Source organism: Cebus imitator, unplaced genomic scaffold (genome assembly GCF_001604975.1).
Source record: "Cebus imitator isolate Cc_AM_T3 unplaced genomic scaffold, Cebus_imitator-1.0 Scaffold620, whole genome shotgun sequence".
Classification (NCBI taxonomy): Eukaryota; Metazoa; Chordata; class Mammalia; order Primates; family Cebidae; genus Cebus; species Cebus imitator.
The window spans coordinates 392158-412918 of record NW_016107935.1 but is presented as its reverse complement, the minus strand read 5'-3'; the positions used below and the strand labels follow the sequence as shown (position 1 = coordinate 412918).

Sequence of the window (20761 nt, the reverse complement as noted above, 5' to 3'; positions counted from 1 at the left end):
TGCAGCAATCTGGAGAGCATTTACTCGGAAAAATGACTGAGTCTTGGTAAGAACTGAGAGATTTCTTGCATTTTAACTTGCCCTGTTTCCAATCCTAGCTTCAGGGTAGCCTTGAAAGAAGCTGCCTACAGCTGTGGTAAAACAACCAACCTGCCCCTCCACCTAGCATTTTGGAAGCCAGCGGAGAGGGCTGAACAAGGTTGGAATGGCTTCAAAGCCCTATCTTTGAAGAATTGTCATGTTTGAACTGTCCAGTGTTTCCCTGGAAGACCCCACTCACAAAGCTATCTTTGTTTGACCTGACTCAAAGCTGGTCTGGTACAAACAGCTTTTTCTCTGGTAAACTTTTTCTCTGGAGAAAAAGCTGTTTAGTCTAAAACAGTCAGAGGCGATTGTTTAACTTATAGCTACCTGAGATGGGATATAACAGTTGGGGTAAACAATTAGATAACAAAAAGCTTAAAAGGAAAAGCTAGAGAATGAGGTGTTCATAGGGGTTCTGAAAAACTATAAGATATTCCTGGTAATTAAAAGAGCATGCAAGTACATAGGGCTGTGTACATACTTAGGAAAGCAGTGATAAGACCCTAAGATCTTACCTCAGGCTAACTATGAGACTTGGTACAAGCAAAAAAATGAAGATAAAGGCAGTTTAAATTGACTGGCTAGATGTTGAATGTATGCCCCAACACATATATACAGCCACTCAGCAAACATTAATTCCAGACATCAAAAGGAATCTTTGTCAGATCATAATGCAGAGACATCATTAGACATGACAAACAACATATACATCATGGAGTTATTTCAGAAAAGTAACTAAACAAATAATAATAACAAATAGCAACAACAACAAACATTGGGAAGAGTGGAGAATCTGGTTTCCAGTGTTGCCATATTATATTATTTTAAATGTCTCCTCTTTAACAAAAATTTATGACACATGCAAGAAACAAAGTATGGCCCATAAACAAGAAGCAGTCACTAGAAACTAGCTCTGAGGAAGCTGAGATGTTGAACTTAAAGAGACAAATCTTTTTCAAATATTTCATTTAATTTTATCTTTTAATTGATAAATAATAGTGGTAAATATTCATGGACTACACAGTGATGTTTTGATACATGTAATGTGTAGTGATCAAATCAGGGTAATTCACATATCCATCATCTCTGACACTTAACATTTATTTGTGTTGGAAACATTCAATATTTTCCCTCTAGCTATTTGAAACTATAATATATTATTGTTAAGTATAGTCATGCTACAGTATAGAACACTGTAAGTCCAGCTGTAATGTTAGACAAAGATTTTGAACCTATCTTATATATCTTCAAAGCACTAAACAAAACCATATCTAAAGAACTAAAATATGAAAATCATGTTAAACAAAATAGAGAACATCAATAGCCATGTAGAAATTATAAGAATCATGTAGATATTCTGGAGGTAAAAAGTACAAGAGTTGAAATGAAAAATTTACCAGAGGGGTTGAACAACAGATTTGGTCAGACAAAAAAAAATCAGTGTATTGGAATATATGCCAGTTTAGATATTGAGATGATCTAGTCTGAGGAATAAGAAAGATTAAAAAGTGAAGGACAATGAGAGGCTCAGAAATATATGTAAACATTCACATAACAGGAGTCCCAGAACAAAAGAGGAGAGATGGAAATGGGCAAAAAAGATTATTTAAAGAAATAAAACCCAAAAAACTTCCTGAGTTTGATGAAAAAGTATAGATTCCAAAGCTCAACAAAATTTGTGGAAGATAAATTTAGAGTTATTTTCACCTAAATATATAATAATAAAAACTGTCAAAGCCAAACATGAAGAAAGAATCTTGAAAGCAGCAAAAGTGACTTATTATAAACAAATGAGTATCAATATTAGGATTAACAGCTGAGTTCTCATCAGAAGCCAAAGACAAGAAGGCAGCAGGAAGACAAATTTAAAATGCTGGAAAACAGACTGTCAATCAATGATTGTATATCCAGCAAATTGAAAATTTAGAAGAAATTAAGAAACTCTCAAATAAACTAAAACTGAGTAAATCAATTCCTAGCTAACCAGACCTACACCAGACACTAAAGGAAAACTTTCAAGCTGAAATGAAAGGACACTGGAAAGTAATTCAAATCTGTATAAAGAAAACAAAGAATACCAGTAAAGGTAAAGCTAAAGGTAGTAACTATCTAACTATTGAACACTGTATCTAGCAATAGCACAATACACATCCTTCTCCACTGCGCATGGAGCATTCTTCAGGATAGACCATATGTTTGGATTTATAAGAATCTTAATAAACTTAGAAGTCTTGATATCATACAAAGTATTCAAGGGAAACCGTATAGCCAAAACAGCCTTGAAAAACAACAAATTTGGAGTACTTACACTTTTTTGTTTCAAAGCTTACGACAAAGCTCAATAATCACAACTGTGTTGTACTAACATAAGGCTAACCCTGTAACTCAGTAGAATAGAAGTGAGAGTCTGAAAATACATCCAAACATTTATGACCATTTTGCCAATGGTGCTGCATTAGTTTGCCATTGATGCTATAGCAAATTATCACAAACTTAGCCGCATAAAACAACACAACTTTGTTATCTTATAGTTCTAGAGGTGAAAAGTTCAAAACAGATCTCACAGAGCTAGAGTCCAGGTGTTGGCAGGACTATTTCCTTTCAGAGGCTCCACGGGAGAATCTATTCCTTGCCTTTTCTAACTTTTAGAGGCTGCCAGTTTTTGTGGCCAGATTACTCTAATCTTTGTATCATTGTCACACCTGACCATTCTATGATCCTGTTACTTATAAAGACTCTTTTCATTGTTACTGGCTGACTGAAATAATATAGGACAATCTCCTTAACACTAGATTCTTAACCATATATACAAAGTCTTTTTTTTGCTATACAGCAAACATGTAAAAGATTCACAGGCTTTAAGGACAAGAATGGGAGTATCTTTGCGGTACTGTTGCTCAGCCTAACACAGGTGCCAAGGCAACGCAATGAAGAAAGGCTGTCTTTTCAACAAATCAATCTATATGTATCTCCATGGTAAACTGATTTTCAACAAAGGTTCGAAGACCATTTGATGGAAAAAGAATACTCTTTTCAACAAATCGTGCTTGGACAACTGGATATCAGCATGCAAAGAATGAATTTGGATCACCCTCTTACATTATGAAGAAATTTAAGTGGATTAAAGACCAAAATGTAATCATCAAAGTTATAAAATTCTTAGAAGAAGACATTGATATACATTTTTATGATCTTGGATTAAGCAATTGACAAAGCTTATGTAATAAAAAAGAAAAGAGATACATTAGACCTTATCAAAATGAAAACATTTTCTATTAAAAGATACCATCAAGAAAGTGTGAAGGTAGTCTACAGAATGGGAGAAAGTGTTTGCAAATTATACATCTGATAAGGATGTAGTGTTGAAGATAAATAACTCTTACAACACAACAACAGGAAGACAAATAACCTGATTGATAAATGGACCTAGTACTTAGACATTTCTCCAAAATATGTTTTGGAGAAGGTAAACAAGCAGCCAAAAGGAGCGGAAAAAATGCTCAGATGCTAAAAATTAGTCATTAGGGAAATATAAATGAAAATCAGAATGAGACATCACTTAACACCCCCAAAGATGCCTGCAATAAAAATGATGACAGTAGATGTTGGTAAAGATGTAGAGTAATTGTAATCATCATGTATTGTTGATGAGAACGTAAAATGTTGCAGCCACTTTGGAACACTGTGTGGCAGTTTCTCAAAATGGTAAACATAGCATTTCCATATGACCCAGCAATTCTACTCCTAGGTGTATAACCAAGAAAATTGATAACATAGGTTCATGCAAAAACTTGCATATAAGTGTTTATAGCAACATTATTCATGGTGAATAATCAAAAGGTATAAACAGCCAAAATGTCCATAAAATAAGTAATGCATGAACAAACTAGTACATTCATACAAGTGAGTACTATTTAGCTATAAAAAATAATGAAATATATGTTCATGGATGAACGTTGAAAATATTATGCTAAAAGAAAGTAGCCAAAAACAAAAGGCCATATATTGTATGATTCTATTTCTATGAAATTTCCAGAATAGGCAAATTCATAGAAGCAGAAAGTAGATTAGCGGCTGGGTTGACAGAGCAGGGGGAAGAATATAATGGATAGGGACTGCTAATGAGTATGGATTTTCTTTTAGTGATGAGGAAATATTTTGGAATTACAGATAGTGGTTATGGTTGGACAACTTTGTGAATATTTATGTAAGTAAAACAGTAAGTACAAGAGATCTAGCTCCCACTGTTGAAAATGTATATAATCCATGACTATTGTAATCAGTGATATTTATTTTTAATGAAGAGTGATTTTTATAATATTCATACTCTTTTTATATCTTATATATAGTGATTTAGAAATAGTTAATGGCTTGATTTTAATTCTTTCAATGTAGGGTACTTTATATGTTTTAGTTATAAATTTAAAGACTCCTTTTTTTAGGAGGAATCATTTCATACTCAAGAGAAATTTCAAAAGTTGACATGATTATAGAGTTGTACCTGCCTCATCATACTATTATGAGAAATAGCAGTGATATTTTTGGAATGACTGAGGTTGTTTTGCTGGCTTAGCTGTTAGTGATGGGGCATCTCTTGTTCTCAGTAATGTATCAGGAGCTATGGAGGATGAGAAACCATACAACCGCAATGTGTCTGTTTCAGTCACCTCTTCTTTTGAGGGTGCAGTGTTAGTAAGTATTCAATGATTAATTTGTGTGGAAGTACAGGTATATTTCTGATGAACAAAATGTGACAGTTGGAGTTGATGATCAGTTTACTCTGAGCTCCAAAATTTTATCAACTTCCTGTCTTAATCCTAATCCTACTAAAGAAAAAAGTTACTTATTACAGTAAATTCTCTTAAAGTTTCTAAAGCTCATATACCATTGCTATACATCTCTTGAAAATAATAAGTATTAATGTCAGGTTATGAAGAGAAAAACTAGACCCCAAGAATTCCGTTAAGTGAACTGCCAGAAAATCAATGGCGGAACTTGAAGTAAAACCTCTCACAGCTTCCTTCATACTGCCCTTCTCACCAGACCACAGATAATCTTTTACACAGTACAAAGGATCATTTCACCCATCATTGAAATGAAGCTATCCCCAAAGAGCACCACATTATCAATTTAATAGAATCCAACCAAGGAATCCAATAATGAAGGACAGGAATCCAACACAAGTAAAGTACTTGACGCTGCGCATCTCCTATATTGCTCTATAGATGCCATCTCATCCATCCAGAGCAGTGTGTTTCCTGCTAACGAGTCATATTTTAACAGACCCCCCAACAAGTGAGAAGCCAGCTCAGATCTAGAACCCTAAGCTCTATACTTCCTAGAGCTCAGTCGACATGCATTTATTATGAGCCCATCATGAGTCTAGCAGAAGAGAGATGCTATGTGGAGCATAAATGATGTGCAAGACATGTTCCCCATCTTCTGGGAGATCAAGCTGTTGCTGTGAGCCTCGCTCCCTCATGCCATCAGGATCTGCCTCTAGTTATGCATGGTGAGGGCTGACCACCTTAAATATTACCTACCTTTAAGGGGGAAAAAATTCAATCCTTTTAGAAGCTTATTTTTTACAATAATTCAAGGCATCCTTAATTGGGATAGGAAAGTGGGGTAATATTGTCTTATTACTATCATCTGTACTGAGAAAAAAACACAAATTGATTCAGAAATGAGAGGATTTTGAATTCATATAAACCTAAGAAATATAAGAAAGACTCTGAATCCATTTAGATTTTTACTTTCCAGAAACATTCAAATCTAGACACTATAGATTATAGTTATAAGCAATTAAAACTGATATTAATGCATAATGCTGATCTTGTAAAATCAATAACAATGGGCAAAAGTTTTAGCTTCAGGTGATACTAGCATCATGGTTTGATATAGGCATACTTTTCAGAAAGCATATTCATATTCAGTTCTGTGTTCATGCATTCATGCATTCAGTATTGAAGTCCCTCTGTCTCTCTCTTTCTCTATATATACACATATGTATATATACATATGTATGTATATACACATACATATATATACATATGCATATATATGTAGGTATGTATGTATATGTGTGCATGTGTGTGTGCGTGTATATATATATATATATATATATACACCTTATATAGGTGTGTGTGCGTATATATATATATATATATATACACACACCTATATATAACTATATATATACAACTATTTGTAACTGTATATATATATAACTATATATATACACAACTCTATATATAGTTTTATATATATAACTATATATAGGTGTGTATATATATATACCTATATATGTATATAGTTATATATATAATTATATATATTATATATATAACTATATACATATATATAATTATATATAGTTATATATAGGTATATATAGATGTATATATATATATAGTTATATATAGCTGTATATGTAGTTACATATAGTTATATATAACTATATATATAACTATATATACTTTATATATATACTATATATAAAATATAACTATATTATATATAGTTATATATATATACACCTATTGAGCACAGAGCATAAACCAGGGACAATGATTTACAAACACTTTTTCTTTCTTTTGGCGAGACTGGGGTTTTCTTGCAGAAGATATGGTTTTCTGGAATTCTTAGTTCTCAGTAATATCAGAGAAGGCTCTTATTGTTTGTACACACATGTGTATTTATGTTTTAACCTATTAGCAAGGCCAAGTTTGTGGAAATATGCCCACTTTATGTAAATGGGTTAGTTGACCATTCAGTAACACTTTTTGTCGTCTTAATTATTTATTGCATGTAGGAATATCTGCTCTTGTTAAAAGTAGCTTTTACCTTACCATCAGCAATCTTTTCTTTGGCCAACCAAATGAAGTTTAATCAAATGGAGGCAAGGTACAGGTTAGCCTAAAATGAACACTTTTCTTCAGAAACCATCTGTTTTTATTTTGTGAAGAGCCAGAAAGGTCTGTATCAGTCTTTGTCTGTTCCTCACTGTCTGCCTCAGAAGAAGAATGTTTGCAATAAAATACCCTTTATTCCATAAAGCAACAGCTTTCAATTAGTCCTTAATAAAAGTCTCCAACTGTTGAAATTAGTGTGGAACTCAGAGCCAAGATCCCAATTTATCACGAGGTAAGTGAGCGGCAGGAATTCCATTATCCAATCAATTTTGCTTCACACTTCTGCAAAGGTCAGGCTGTGCCATACTTGGTTATAAAACACCACTTCTGTCTCTATGTTCCACTTTTACTTTGTCCCAGACATATCAGGTATGTTTATGGAATAACTCACACTAAGTGTTCTTACTTTCAAAAACCATTTTGTACTGTGCCTAGCCTTGAATTTTAACGTGTTATAACACAATGCGTTCTCAGAATTGCTTCTTCATACATTTGTACTTTTCTACAAGAGAAGAAAAAGTTCACTCTGTGTGTGTGTGTGTATATGTTTGTAACACTTCTGTGGAAAAGTCTCTATAGGGCTATATTAAAATCATTATTTTCATTTTTCTCTTTTCCCCAAACTACAATGAAGTAATAATCTATCTATTTTACCTCTTGGATGAAAAGATGCAGCAATTTCCTCCTTTCTCTTATTATGATAACAAACTCATTTAGAAATTAGCCACATCAGGAATGGAGTTTGCAGACTGCAATTCATATGTTTTTTCTTTTTCTAAAATCAGACTTTCTAGACAGAATAAAGGCCATTTTTGCTAGTTTATTCTTTTGTCCTGTCCTCTTTTGCTTCCTGATAGACTGTGGAATAAGTGATATATAAGAACTCTGATGCGTTTGAGAGTAGGGAAGTTTTATTTGCAGTGCTAATTAAGACACTGTAGCTTGGTGGGCCTGGAGCTCTCACTGCATGATAAGGAAGTCCTAACAAGGCATTTCTTATCACTTATGGGCTTTCCTCTTGGACACAGTCCTGGAATTCAGGCCAGATCCAGTTTTGTGCTTGCCTACTGTGAATACTGGTAAGTTCTGAGCAAAACTTACAAAGACTAGATTGCTATTAAGGTCATATATGACATCAGATTTATCCCAAGGAAGCCAACATAAGATGAAATAAGATGGCAAATACATTATGAAGAAATTTTCTTTGCAAATACCCAAGAGTGTCTGCTGCACTTCTCATTAGCAATACTCCCTGGCATTCAGGGCACTTGGGAGGCAGCTCTCTTGTCTTTTTCCTCACAATGCTCTTGGTGAAAAACAGGAAATTTGAATATGTTCCTAAGTTCTAGTATATACTAATTTTAAATGATCCCAAAAAGTAGCACTGATGTTTCAACTGTCTCTTTGATTTTTACTCCTAAATTTTGGTGCTTCTTTTTCCTTGTTATATACTGGAAGCTTTGTGAAATAGTAATAGTGATTATCATTATTCCGTAGCTATAACCTCATGCTGAGGCCATAGCAATTTCATTCTTTCTCAGCCCTTTCACACACTCTCATCTCCCTCACATTCAAGATGACTTATTCTTTCCCAAACTGGAATATCTCATAATATAAATCTCGGAAGTCTTAGTAACTCTCATTGTCCACAAAGAATATTTTACATTACATTTTCCCATTTACTTATCCCAGCTAGCTGCAGTCTCCAGACTTTATTCTGTACACATCATGGCCCTATGTACAGTTTGTGAGAATTACATTCAGATTTTGGTTAGTTCACTTGATTGATTAACAAATCTCCCTTTCAAAGTATAGTAGTTCATATTAGGTTAATCCTAACTAGGGCTACTCATCCTTGTCTATTTATATTTAATAGCCCAGTGACACAAATGTAGGATTTCTCTGCCTAAGGAGTGTGTGCCTTAAATTATATTTCTTCTTTATACAATCACATTTTTATAACTCAAATTATATTGATTTCCTGGGCATGCTCTATAAGCTTCTTGCCTTCTTGCATATATTGAGTAAGGAACTTGTGTGCATCCTACAGAATAGAAATAGCATGAAATTCTTAACCACAGAAAATAACAGGGAGCTGTATCAAGCTTCCTTCCAGCAAAAGTCCATAAGGAAAGTAAAGGTTTTCCCCAAGCCTTTATTTCTTAGGTAACAAAAAGTTGCAAGCCTGGAGCTTAAACTCATTCTCCTCCTTTTCTTGGTAAATCCTAAACAGCACTACATACCTTTTTGATTTACTTAACCTTAGGACATATGTTTCTAGGACGGAGATCTATTAACTGATCTCTGCCTTTAACCCCACCTTATCCCTGTAACATGTAGAGCCTTTTCTGCCTGCCAGAAGGCAGACATGTCTTTTTTTTCAGATGCTCTTTTTGCAACAGAGATAGAAAGTTTTCCGTTTTCATTGGATTTCTGGTGGTCATATTCAGGGACCCAGACTCACTCACTCAATCTATTTATGTACCCATTCTTGCACTAGACTCTAAACAGTATCTCTTAGATGGTAAAAAAGCAGTGGCATTCTTTCTCTGATAGGCTTCCATGGTGCAATCCAACCTTTTCTGAGACACGTTAACTTTTAAAAAAATTATTCTGATAAGAACACTTAGCATGAAGCCCTCTTAACAGATTATCAATTGTATGATAGGGTATTGTTATCTACAGGCACAGCATCCTATAGTAGGTCTCTAGAATATATTAATCTTGCATAATTGAAGTTTCATATCCATTGATTAGGAACTCCCTATTTCCCTGACCCTCCAGCCCCTGGCAACTACCATTCTATTCTTCCTGTCGATGAGTTTGACTATTTTAGATACCTCACCTAAATCTATCATGCAGTATTTGTCCTTTTGTGATTGGCATATTTCACTTAGCATTGTGTCCTCAAGGTTTATCCATAACCTCTTTTCTGAAGACCTGTAAATTCAGCTCTTAACAATATTTTCTGAGAGTATCAATTATAGCTGGCATGGTATTGCTTTTTTTCACTTGAAATTGATTGATAACTACAATCTGTTCTATGAAAATTGGAAGAACCACCATGGCTGAAGTCCCTGGCATGCTGTGAGTAATATTCAAAATCCTATCTGATTTCTTGCCATAATACAGCATGGCAGTGGGAAGCATCTCCCAGGGTACTGGAGAAGGCGTTTTAGACTCTGGAGTAAGTTTCCCTCTCATTCTATTTGCTGTGACTGTTTGCATAGTGCTGTGGAACAGAATGTGGGCTTTACAGTTCAGCTTGCCCCAAGTGCCTATGTCAATATGCTCCCTCTGTTCTGAAAAAAAAAAAAAAAAAATACAGAGGGTGTCTGATCAATGCTCAAATGTGTGTTTGTAAATGTTTTTTAGTACTTGCCTTGTAGAATATTGTTCACTTTATAGGACTGCAAAACAGTAATTTATGTTGCTAATTGAATATCCCTTACTGTGCAGTTCACTTCGAAATTATAGTGTATTTTCATAGTCACTTAAACTACGCACAATAAGAAATATAAATCCACTATGGGGAGAAATATAATATTATGCATTAAAAAACTAAGGAATTTCTACATAGCTGTCATTACAAATAAACTAAGCTACATCAGTGCAGATAGCGTAGCTTTAACTACGGTCTTTGAGATGAGGGCTTTGTGGCTGCCCTCCGTTAAATACGTTGTGTGGTGGGAAGAAGCACTGTGTGCAACATCACTGAAGAGTCAGGAGGCACAGGAGCAGGGATGAAGTGCTTGCAAGCTTATGACTATATTTAAGCCTCAGTACTTTCAGCATGGCAAAGAAAATAAGACTTTGTGGATGACATGGGTGGTTTAGCTGGCAGTAGGTGTTGGCTTCATTTTGAGGACCCCATGCTGTTGAGATCATCAGTGACACTCAGGCCAGGGGGCAAGGGTTAAGTCCTTTAGATCATTAGAAAATGAAAGGTAAACAGTTGAGAGCTCAGTTCTATGCTTAGTACCTGGGTAACTAAATACCCTATACACTAAACTCCTGAGTCATGAGTTTACCTATATAACAAACCAGCACATGTACCCCTGAACCTAAAATGAAAGTTAAAATATTAAAATCAGTAAATAAATAATAAAAAAGCAACCAAATCATTGAAATAATCAAAAGATAAAAATATATATAAAGATATACATGGAAAAAAAAAGAATCCAGAAAAAGTTACTCTTCAAAAAGATATCCTTCTGAAAGTGATTTCTGAAGGTCTATTATATCTATATATAAACAGCAGTGTGTTTTTAGGGCATAGCCTTTTTGTTAGTTAATTTCTTCTCTTCTTTATATGTAAAGGCAGCAGTTCCCTGCATTTTTTATATGAAGACCTTATACTCTTAGCCTGAATTAGGAAAGTGCCTAAGGGGAGAAAAGCTCATTCAAATTCAGCACTGCCTTCAAATGAAATTAAAATTTCATTAATCACAATGGTGCCTACATTCATTTGACAAGAGATGACACCAACATGCCTCAGATTATGTTATTCATTGAGACAACAGACAAGGTTTAAGATGTGAAATGTTCATGGGCTCCTTGCAATAATGCTTCTGTCCTTAAGGGCTGCACATCCAGATTGCAAATCACTATTCTTAGGCAATGAGGAGTGCAGCTACTGAAGTTATTATTCTAATAAACTTCCCATTGGCTTTAAAGTTCAACAATTTATTTATTAATAAATTTTGTTAAATAAAGCTTATTTAGTATTCTTAGGTTAATTTTTGGCTTCTTTATATCAAAACTGAGAACACATAATACACATTTAAAATGAAGATGATTCCTAACAAACCAGGCATGACGGGAAGCTCATAGTATTCTGAGCACATCTGCTCAATTGCTGTGTAGCTAGAAAATCTAGTGTGTGAAAATGCCTGTAAAGAGGAGGATAGCCTGGGCCTGGGGCTTGAGCATCTGCCTTAAAACAGACAGTAATCAAGAGAGGTAAATGGCCCAGGATCACTGGATCTGGAATCTCCAGAAATACCCGATTCCCAACGCTGCCCTCTTGAGCGACCAAGAGCACACACCACAGACATAATAGTTTTCCTGCAGATACCAATTCAAAAATGTCTCTAGAAATGCCTAACCCACCATCTTTCCACAAATAGTTGTAACCTTCCAAAAGATATGTAAGTTAGTTTACGGAATGACTTTTTGACTTTTTGAAATTGCCAAATGCATCTCCTTACCCAAAGACTAAGAATAAATTGCTTTTGAAAGATTGTTTTTCTGTATAAAGTAACAGGCATCGTCTAATTTATAGCCAACTTTGAAAATTCTGTTTCTGGCTTTCCTTTTTCCTGAATTTAGAACTATTAGAATTATGTTCACTGAAAAGATGTGCAGTATCTCTCGGAGGGTAGTGATGTGCCTGAACAAACTAAACAGGCAGAGGCCGTGCACCACTGGCCCCTCCAGAGTTGGCATCTCGCTGTCTCAATGTGAGCGTGGGAATTAGTGTCCCTCAAATTTTAGTGTTTGTTTTTTCCTATAAGTAAGGGTTATATTAACCTTGTCTAACTACAATGAGTGTGATGACCAAGATTTAAGACACAGAATACATTACACAAGCTATAAAGTTCTATACAGTATTATTGTGCTACTATTGCTGACCAGATACTATTATGGGCATATTTGTACATCTTGTGGGTATGACTGTGTTAGGACTGAAACTTAGCATAGGAAGTATTACATTGTACACAAACAGATAGAAATGCATAACTGATGAAAATGGAAATACCAGTTCTTCGTGTAAATGTGATCCTTTCCAGTCAGTCAGACTAACCAGAACGAGGAAAGCATAACTTAGTTTCTGATTGAATAAGAAAAAGGCCAGAATGTGGTAAACTGGGGGAGAGTATAGCCCAGGGAAACCACCTGGAGGGAAAGTGTAAGCCATTAATGAGAAAAGGCAGAAACCATGAGCAGCTATAGAATGGCTGGGAGTAAGTTCATTGAATTATGGGTTGGGGATCCTAGGCCTGATGAGAGGCAAAATTGGACATTTTATGAAATGAGCTCACAACATTTGGAGAAGCAATCCCATAGTGCTTTACTGAGATCAGTTCTCTTAGAGACCATTTCCCCTAACAGTCCAATGGAATAGACATAGAATCTGACTTGCCAGGATCTCTGATCCCAGATGGGTCTTTGAACTGACTTCCAAGTTCTATTGAGTAGCCACAGTGCCTAGCATGGAAGTGTCAAGCCTGAAGGCTTCTACTGGGTCTTGACTTGCAGCTTCACTAAAGGTTTATTGCTACAGAAAGGCAGAGGCTGTAAAGTTTCTATTTTTTTGTACTGTGGTTATTGTTAAAGGATTATTTGTTTTATTTGAGCTTTTGAACCCTGAGGCTCTGACATACAAGAATGACTTCCACGAAGCCCCAGTGAGTCCCTGCTTCCAAGTTGATGGCAGGGAAGTCAGTCTGTAGCTAAAGAAGCAGTATCAGAAAGTAGTACTTAGTTAAATTGATCAATTACAATGAGTAGAGGCTTACTTAATAAATATTAAAAGACTGACTCAATGAATGAGTTTATGATGTGACTCTGGAATGAGCAAAATTATAAAAACATGATCCTCCAGTGAAGAAATAACAAATAGGACTCATTACTAGGAGAATGAAATGTTACCTCTCTCAGAGGATTTGGACTTTTCAGTGGCATTTTTTAGCATCTATGGCCCTATTAAACCTTGTTATTTTTTTCCTAATTTGTTGCATTCAGAATGGTTTTCATTTAACTTTACTATGGCTCATTTCTCTCCTTTAGAACACTTTCATATGATTCCCTGATAAAGTCCATGCAGCAACACATTTCCATTATAAAACTATAATAAGCACCAACTAAACAGCAATGTAAAATAGGCAGAGCGTAAAAGACTGACAGGAGAAGGAATTGGGCGTCGGGGTAGTTAATTTTTATTCTTGAATGCCCTGCTGCCTTTTAGCCCTTTGTGGGTGTTTTTGGTCCTCTAGATAAGATTCCTTGCCTGTTGAACAAAGGCTTTAAGGAGACATTTTTCACAATTCTTAAAAAATAGTGCTTTTTTTCCCAACAAGAAAATCATCAACTGACACTTTTCAATGACATAGTGAGATTGCTGTTCTTCACCCAACTTCCATAATAGAAAGAAAAGATTTTTATTTTTGTTTCTTCTTATCATCCTTTGTGCTTTGTAAAATATCCCTTACTCATTTCATGGAGTGGGCCTGTTTTCTATAGAGAATTAAACGGGGCATTTAGCAACCTGGATACCTTCAATAATTACTTTCAGTTTAATCAGTACATATTGATAGTCTCCCCTCCACCTTATGTCTTGTGAAAAATATGTATCATGAAAACACAGCCTCTCCCTGCAGAAGACAGAATTTTCTCCCCAGTAGACACTTAAACAAATGCTGACAGTTTAAGTGTAACTTCAGTAAGGACCAGAAGCATACGTTGGCATGGAGAGTTCAAATTGCATCTCTCTGAGCATATCCACTCAGTATTATTTCAGGTGTGAAACAGACATATAGTTTTGGGGACTAAGGTGAGATAAAGAGCTAAAGTCATGAAAGGCTAAGAGATACACAGAGGAGTCCAGGGGACGACTGTTTTGAGTGTTTGCTCCTCCAACAGCCCACCATGTACTTCTAACAACACAACTGCCCAGCACATGTGCACCCTGACTTTATTATCTGGCTACAAGTCTACTTAAAACTGGGACTGTTGCTGGGTGCCAAAGAAATGCTAACTGGGGTCAGGGGAAGAGCTTTGTGTTGTGATGGGGTTTACTTGTGCTTTGAAGAAAGAGAATAAGGATTGGTTGTCTAGAACGAACAGCATGAACAATTCTTAAATGATAGACACATATGGGGAAAATTTTCAAATAATTCCATGAGAATGAAGAATCTTGTTTCACGGGTATTGTTTTTATGCTATTACTCAAGAAGGTAGCTCAAAATAGTCCTACACAGACCTGTTCCCTGTCTTCCAATAGCTTGGCATTGCAGATAGCTATCCTGCTGCAGGTGCAGATGACTGGAGCATAAAGAATGTAAGCAAGAAACTAATATGGTCAGGTAGCCAATGTTTATACCAAAGGTACGTGCAACTAAATAAACAGTTTTTCATTTGCAGTTTGACTTTGGGGCTTTATATGGGAGGGAGAGTGAAAATCTAAGTTCTTCTTAGTATTGATAGCTTTAGGAAAAAAAAATTTCATTTCAGAGAGGTTATCTCAACCATATGCCCTTAAATTCATGCATGAAATATAGGATAAATCACTTTTCAGTTTAATTTTTTCATCCACCCCCTGTGTGTACAAAGTACTTTGGCGGAGATGCTGTCTTCTATATCAGGGGAAATCCAAAAAGCTTTGTTTAAATTAATATATATTAAAGTGTTCAGAGAATGAAACCATAAATTCGGTGAAAGCATCATTGTCGTGATACAGTCGGATCAGCAAAGCCCTCAGCTGTTATCAGCTCAGCTTCTTAGTATCTGGTTGGTTGGGGTCCTGTCTCTTCATTTTTTTATAGATTCTTCTCTTACATCTATCTACTGTCCTATGACTGTTATGGGAAAGACTTCCCAGGTATAAGATATCACCTTCTTATTCCAATGTAGGAGCTGCTCCTGAGCCTTTTATTCCATTCTTGCCAGCATTCACAGCATGAAATGTGATCCTTTCATTACTTAATTCCTTTATTTCCACACACCCATTTCCACTTCTATTTTCCCATCTCCTTTCATTTTGCCCTCACATATTTGTTACTTTGTGGTTTATCTTTTTCCTGTGAGTTCTAAGTAAGAGACCCAAGCAGAACCAGATGGTTAAAAATAGTTTCTGACATTATTTGTGATTCCTCAGAGGTAGTCTTGCAAATCACCTTCTCATTTGATTTCCACCTAACATGCTGATGGCGCTCCAATCTTGTTTTTTGATTATCCTATTACATAGTACTTTCTCTTGCATTTAGTAAAAACATACAAACAATGGTTCTGTTTGGATAGTGCAGCCTAGTTATCATTTACAATTTTATGGAATTAGAGAGGCAAGAGGAGGAAAGCATTGAGACTTAAATTATTATTTATAAGGAAAAGCATAAATTAACTACACTGGTGATAGGTAGAACCAGTCTTTGTAAGCATGCCTTTAATTGAGCCATCTTTGTGATCATGCATTGGAACAGTGTTCTTTTTCTTACCTAGAAAGAGCACTGTGCTCCATATTAAGGAGAAATGCAATTGAAATGCAGCCACAAAGAGGCAGACAAACTCAATTGGCTGCCCACTGGGATACAATTTCAGAAAAAAAAATCACCACAAACAAATGTATAGGAAGTAACCTAAGAATTCATTTACCTTACTCATTGTTTTCACCATAAAATTGGAAATATTCATAGTCAATAATCATGCAGAGCCACTAACAGTTTAGCAGTATTTCTCTTGGGTGTGTGTGTGTGTGTGTGTGTGTGTGTGTGTGTGTGTGTGTGTGTCTTAGCTACACTCTGAAAACATCCTACATATAGCTAAATTTATATGAAGCCACAGTACCCAAGAGGCTAAATGATTGCCTGTTAGCATTGATCATTTGGGGGCATAAAAAGAAATTTCCGGTGCAAATATTACCACTTTTCTTATGCATTATAAGAACCTCTTATATTCAAGAATAATTTTCCTTATATATGTTTCTTTCAATTGACATGTTAAAGTACATCTGAGAATACAATATACCATATAATTGAGAGCTGGACCATCTAATAGATGCTGTGTGAGCTGTTTGAGGAAATGAAATGATAATGGAATTCCTATTCTTGGCACTAGGAAATGACTGTCCTTTGTTCTCTTCTGTAAGCATACGATCATATTTTAGTTGATTTCCCCTGTATGCTTCTTTAGGCAAGTCAGTAAATTCAGAGAAGCCAAATCTATCTTGCTTCTTGGGAAAGTAATTTGGCTGTTTGGGCCAAAGTGTAGTTTCTTGGGTTATGTTCAGCAAGCATTACTAAAAGATAGGATATCTTTCTATAAGTTGGATAGTTCCACATAATTTTTTTTTCTTTCCTGTTCTTGACAGGTGCATGAGGCAGTCCCATGTTACAGTGAGTGCAATCAGTATTCCTGGGTTGTAGAACACTGGTCTTCATGCAAAATCAACAATGAGCTGAGGTCCCTGCGCTGTGGAGGAGGAACACAGTCTAGGAAAATCAGGTGTGTGAAAATGGAGAGATTCGGGACATAGGGGGAAGTGGAACTTATACATTTTTTATAAAAACAGCAGTGATGTTTATCCAAGTACACTCTGATTTTCATAACATATACTCTGGTTTTTGCTCATCCTTGAAATATTCATTGAAATGTATGCATCCTAACCTGCCATGTGTGTAGTGGGGTTCCCTTTGCAGTGGAGCAACAATCCTTTAGCATATCTTGCAAACAATATTGGTGTGAGAACCACCTGCCTGGAACAGACTGGTGTTACTCCATTGATTCATGGCCATCATTTTTAACGAATTAGGAGATTCTGAGTTGCCATTTCTCTTTTTTTGCATTATGGTTAGTATAATTCATGAACATTTTTTAAATTTTGGATGTTGATAATTGAAAAGGTTAATTTAAACCCCATGATTAGCCTTGGAAACTAAAGTCTGAGAATACCTATGAACAGTAGCAATACATTTTAATATAAGAGGACACATCTCTGAGAGAACTTAGTGAATGCTCTATTATTTACTGAGGAAGCCTGTTTAAAGTTTTTGTTTATAAATTTCTTTCAAAATCATTTCTAAATAAACCATCTATTTAGAAATGATTTTGAAAGAAAGAAGAATGTACCTACCAACTGAGGATAATGGCAATGAACATTAGACATTTAAAACAACAAAAGTTACAATATTAATGCATAATGATTAGTATGTAAAATAAAGAAGAAACATAGCTTAGTCAACTGTTGCACATGGGTAGTGTTTCATTTTGTCAGATTTAGGCAGCTGTGTCCCAAATGGACAGTCAGTATCCAAATCAGGTAGCTGCCTATTGAGTTAACTGTTGGAAGTCAGTTGCAAGGCAGAGCCTAGTTATGTCATTAATTATTATTGAACACCTGTGAAATACACTTTATTCAATAATTCAGTATATACCCACTATTTATGACAGTATCAATGTTGCAAAATCACTGGTAGTCATGTTGAAAGAAAGAGCTGCTGTCAAAACTATAAAGGTGCTTCCCTTCACCAGCTCAAGCAAATGGCTAATACACAAATTATCTTTCTTTCCCTTTGTTCGTTGTTCTTTCTTCTGGGAACTCCTGTGCTTAGGTTGTTGCAAATTTGGGGCTTTTACCTTTTTCTCTTCAAAAGCTCTGTCTCCTGTGTCTTTGTGTCTTATTCTCTCATGGTTTTGAAAAACAATTCACCAACCTAGTTTATAAAGTAATATCTAAATGAGCTGTGGCATCTCTTACTTGTATCCTATTCAGGCCTCTTAGAAATATTCAAGGAAAATCTCAGGAGAAAAAGAAAGCTTTAAGAGAATAAATTGCTATGGACAGAAGTGTGGAAGGTTGATTGAGGAAAACACACTTGAACAAGAAGGCCTTTCAGTCATATGCCTCAGCTTAAACCTACAAAGCCTTATATAATAAAAACAGTATAACTATCAAGTATTACTCTATGATAGGATGAATTGTATACTTTCCACTCCTTATGGCATCCCCCCAAAAAATGCATATATCTAAGTTCTAACCCTCAGTACCTCAGAATGTGACCATTTGGAAAAAAATAGGATCTTTAAAGAGGCAATTAAGGTAAAATGAGGTTATTGGTATGGGCCCTAATCCATTCTAATTGGTGGCCTTATAAGAAGAGAAGACTAGGACACAGACATACACTGAGGAAAGACCATGTAAGACACAGGGAGAAGATGGCCATCTATAAACCAGAGAGAGGCCTCCGGAGGAAAAAAAAACCTGGATTATACCTCAATCTCAAACTTCTAGTCTCCAGAATTATGAGAAAATAAATTTATGTCATTTAAGTGACCCAGTCTGTGGTGTTTTATTATGGGAGCTGTTTCAGCTCTTTTTATTTCGCTATGACAGAATACTCGAGACTTAGCAATGTATAAAGAAAAGAAATGCATTTAGCACATGGCTCTGGAGGCTGGGAATTCCAAGGACATAGCAGCAGCTTCTGGCAAGGGTTTTAGTACTGTTTCATAACATGGCAGGAAAGTAGAAGGACAAGCAAGCATGTGAGAATGAGATCACAAGAATTAAGCCAAGCTTGCTTTTATCATAACCCACTCCCTCAAGAATAAACTTACTTGCATTAGAAATAGTTCAAATACTAGAATAATGGCATTCATAAGGGTTCCACCTTCAAGACTCAGTTATATCTTAGAGGCCTCACATCTTAGTACTATTACATTGGCAATTACATTTTTAACACATGAATTTTAGAGTGACACATTCAAATCATATTATTCTTCCCCACGCCCTGAAAATTTATGTTCTTCTCACATGGCAGAAGCTTCTGGTGAGGGCTTTTTGTACTGCGTCAAAACAAAATGTAGGGCATCACATGGAGAGAGGGTAATGGCCTGCGTGTTAGCTCAGGTCTTTCTCTTTCTCTTCTTAGAAAGCCACCAGTCTCATCATGGCAGCTCCACTCTGATGACTTAATCTAATCCTAATTATGTCCCAATGGTTCCATCTCCAGCCAACATACACATTTGGGAGATTAAGTTTCTAACACATGAAATTTGGGAGACACATTCAAACCATTGATGTAGCCCTAGAAAATATACATACTCACAATGTAACATGCTGTATGTACAGAATTACTTTTAAATATGTGAAGTAGATCTTCCAGTTTCCTTGCATTCCAAACTATTATTGACCTTAATAAGGCCTTATAATGAATGAAATAGCTTATCTGTTCTCTTTCTTAAAACCTTGTAATGAGAAGATAAATCCTGCTATGTTGTATCCAACTGGAGGACATCTCCATGATTTATCTGTGACTAGAATCAATTATTAAATCAAAAATATTTATAAATATTTGCCTCCTATGTATCAGATATTGCTCTAAGCACATTAGATAAAATAGTGAATAACATTTTTGTCCTCCAAGAATTGACAGTATAATGTCATTGAGTCAAATTTGGTCCATTTACTCACATGAAGGGGAAAGCCAAACACTGACGCACCAGGTTTTTGCAGCAAAACAAATTTATTTTAAGTCAGTTGACAAGGAGACAGGAGGAGGAAATGCTCAACTCTGTCTCCCTGAGCTGAGGGCTGGGTCATGTTTTATAAGCTTAAATAACAAGGTATAATCTGATTAGATCTTGCAATAAAGTGATGCTAAAAGACATGATTTGACTGGATCCTCCTATGGCGTGATGCCAGGGGCTTGACCTGACTGATCTTACATCCTGCCATGCAGTATCCCCATCTTAATTTAGTCCTTCTTCTCAGTCTGAGTACTCACATTCCACTTGTGCTTGGTTCATCTGGGCATGCCTGTAGGGTTTCATAACCTTTAGTGTAAGGGACCCATGACAACTGAAAAACAACTCACAACTTTGTTACATAAAAATTCAACCAGATTGGTCTGATGTGGTCATAATCACAGTAGAGAGAGAAAAAATGAAGACCTAAATTAATATACAATGAAATGTCTTTGCTATGAAATGCCAAAAAGAAAAACAAAACTGGGTTGCAGTTATCAGGGGTATTATTTTGGCAAGAT

General features: G+C 35.6%; 1 protein-coding gene across 1 annotated transcript in view; it reads left to right on the top strand.

Moving 5' to 3' along the window:
• THSD7B (thrombospondin type 1 domain containing 7B) overlaps positions 1–20761 on the top strand; it is a 569933-nt gene that overhangs the window by 446122 nt on the left and 103050 nt on the right. Inside the window, exon 16 of the mRNA XM_037734459.1 lies at positions 17086–17219. Coding sequence (XP_037590387.1) covers positions 17086–17219 — 134 coding nt within the window. The remainder of the gene's footprint in view (positions 1–17085; positions 17220–20761) is intronic.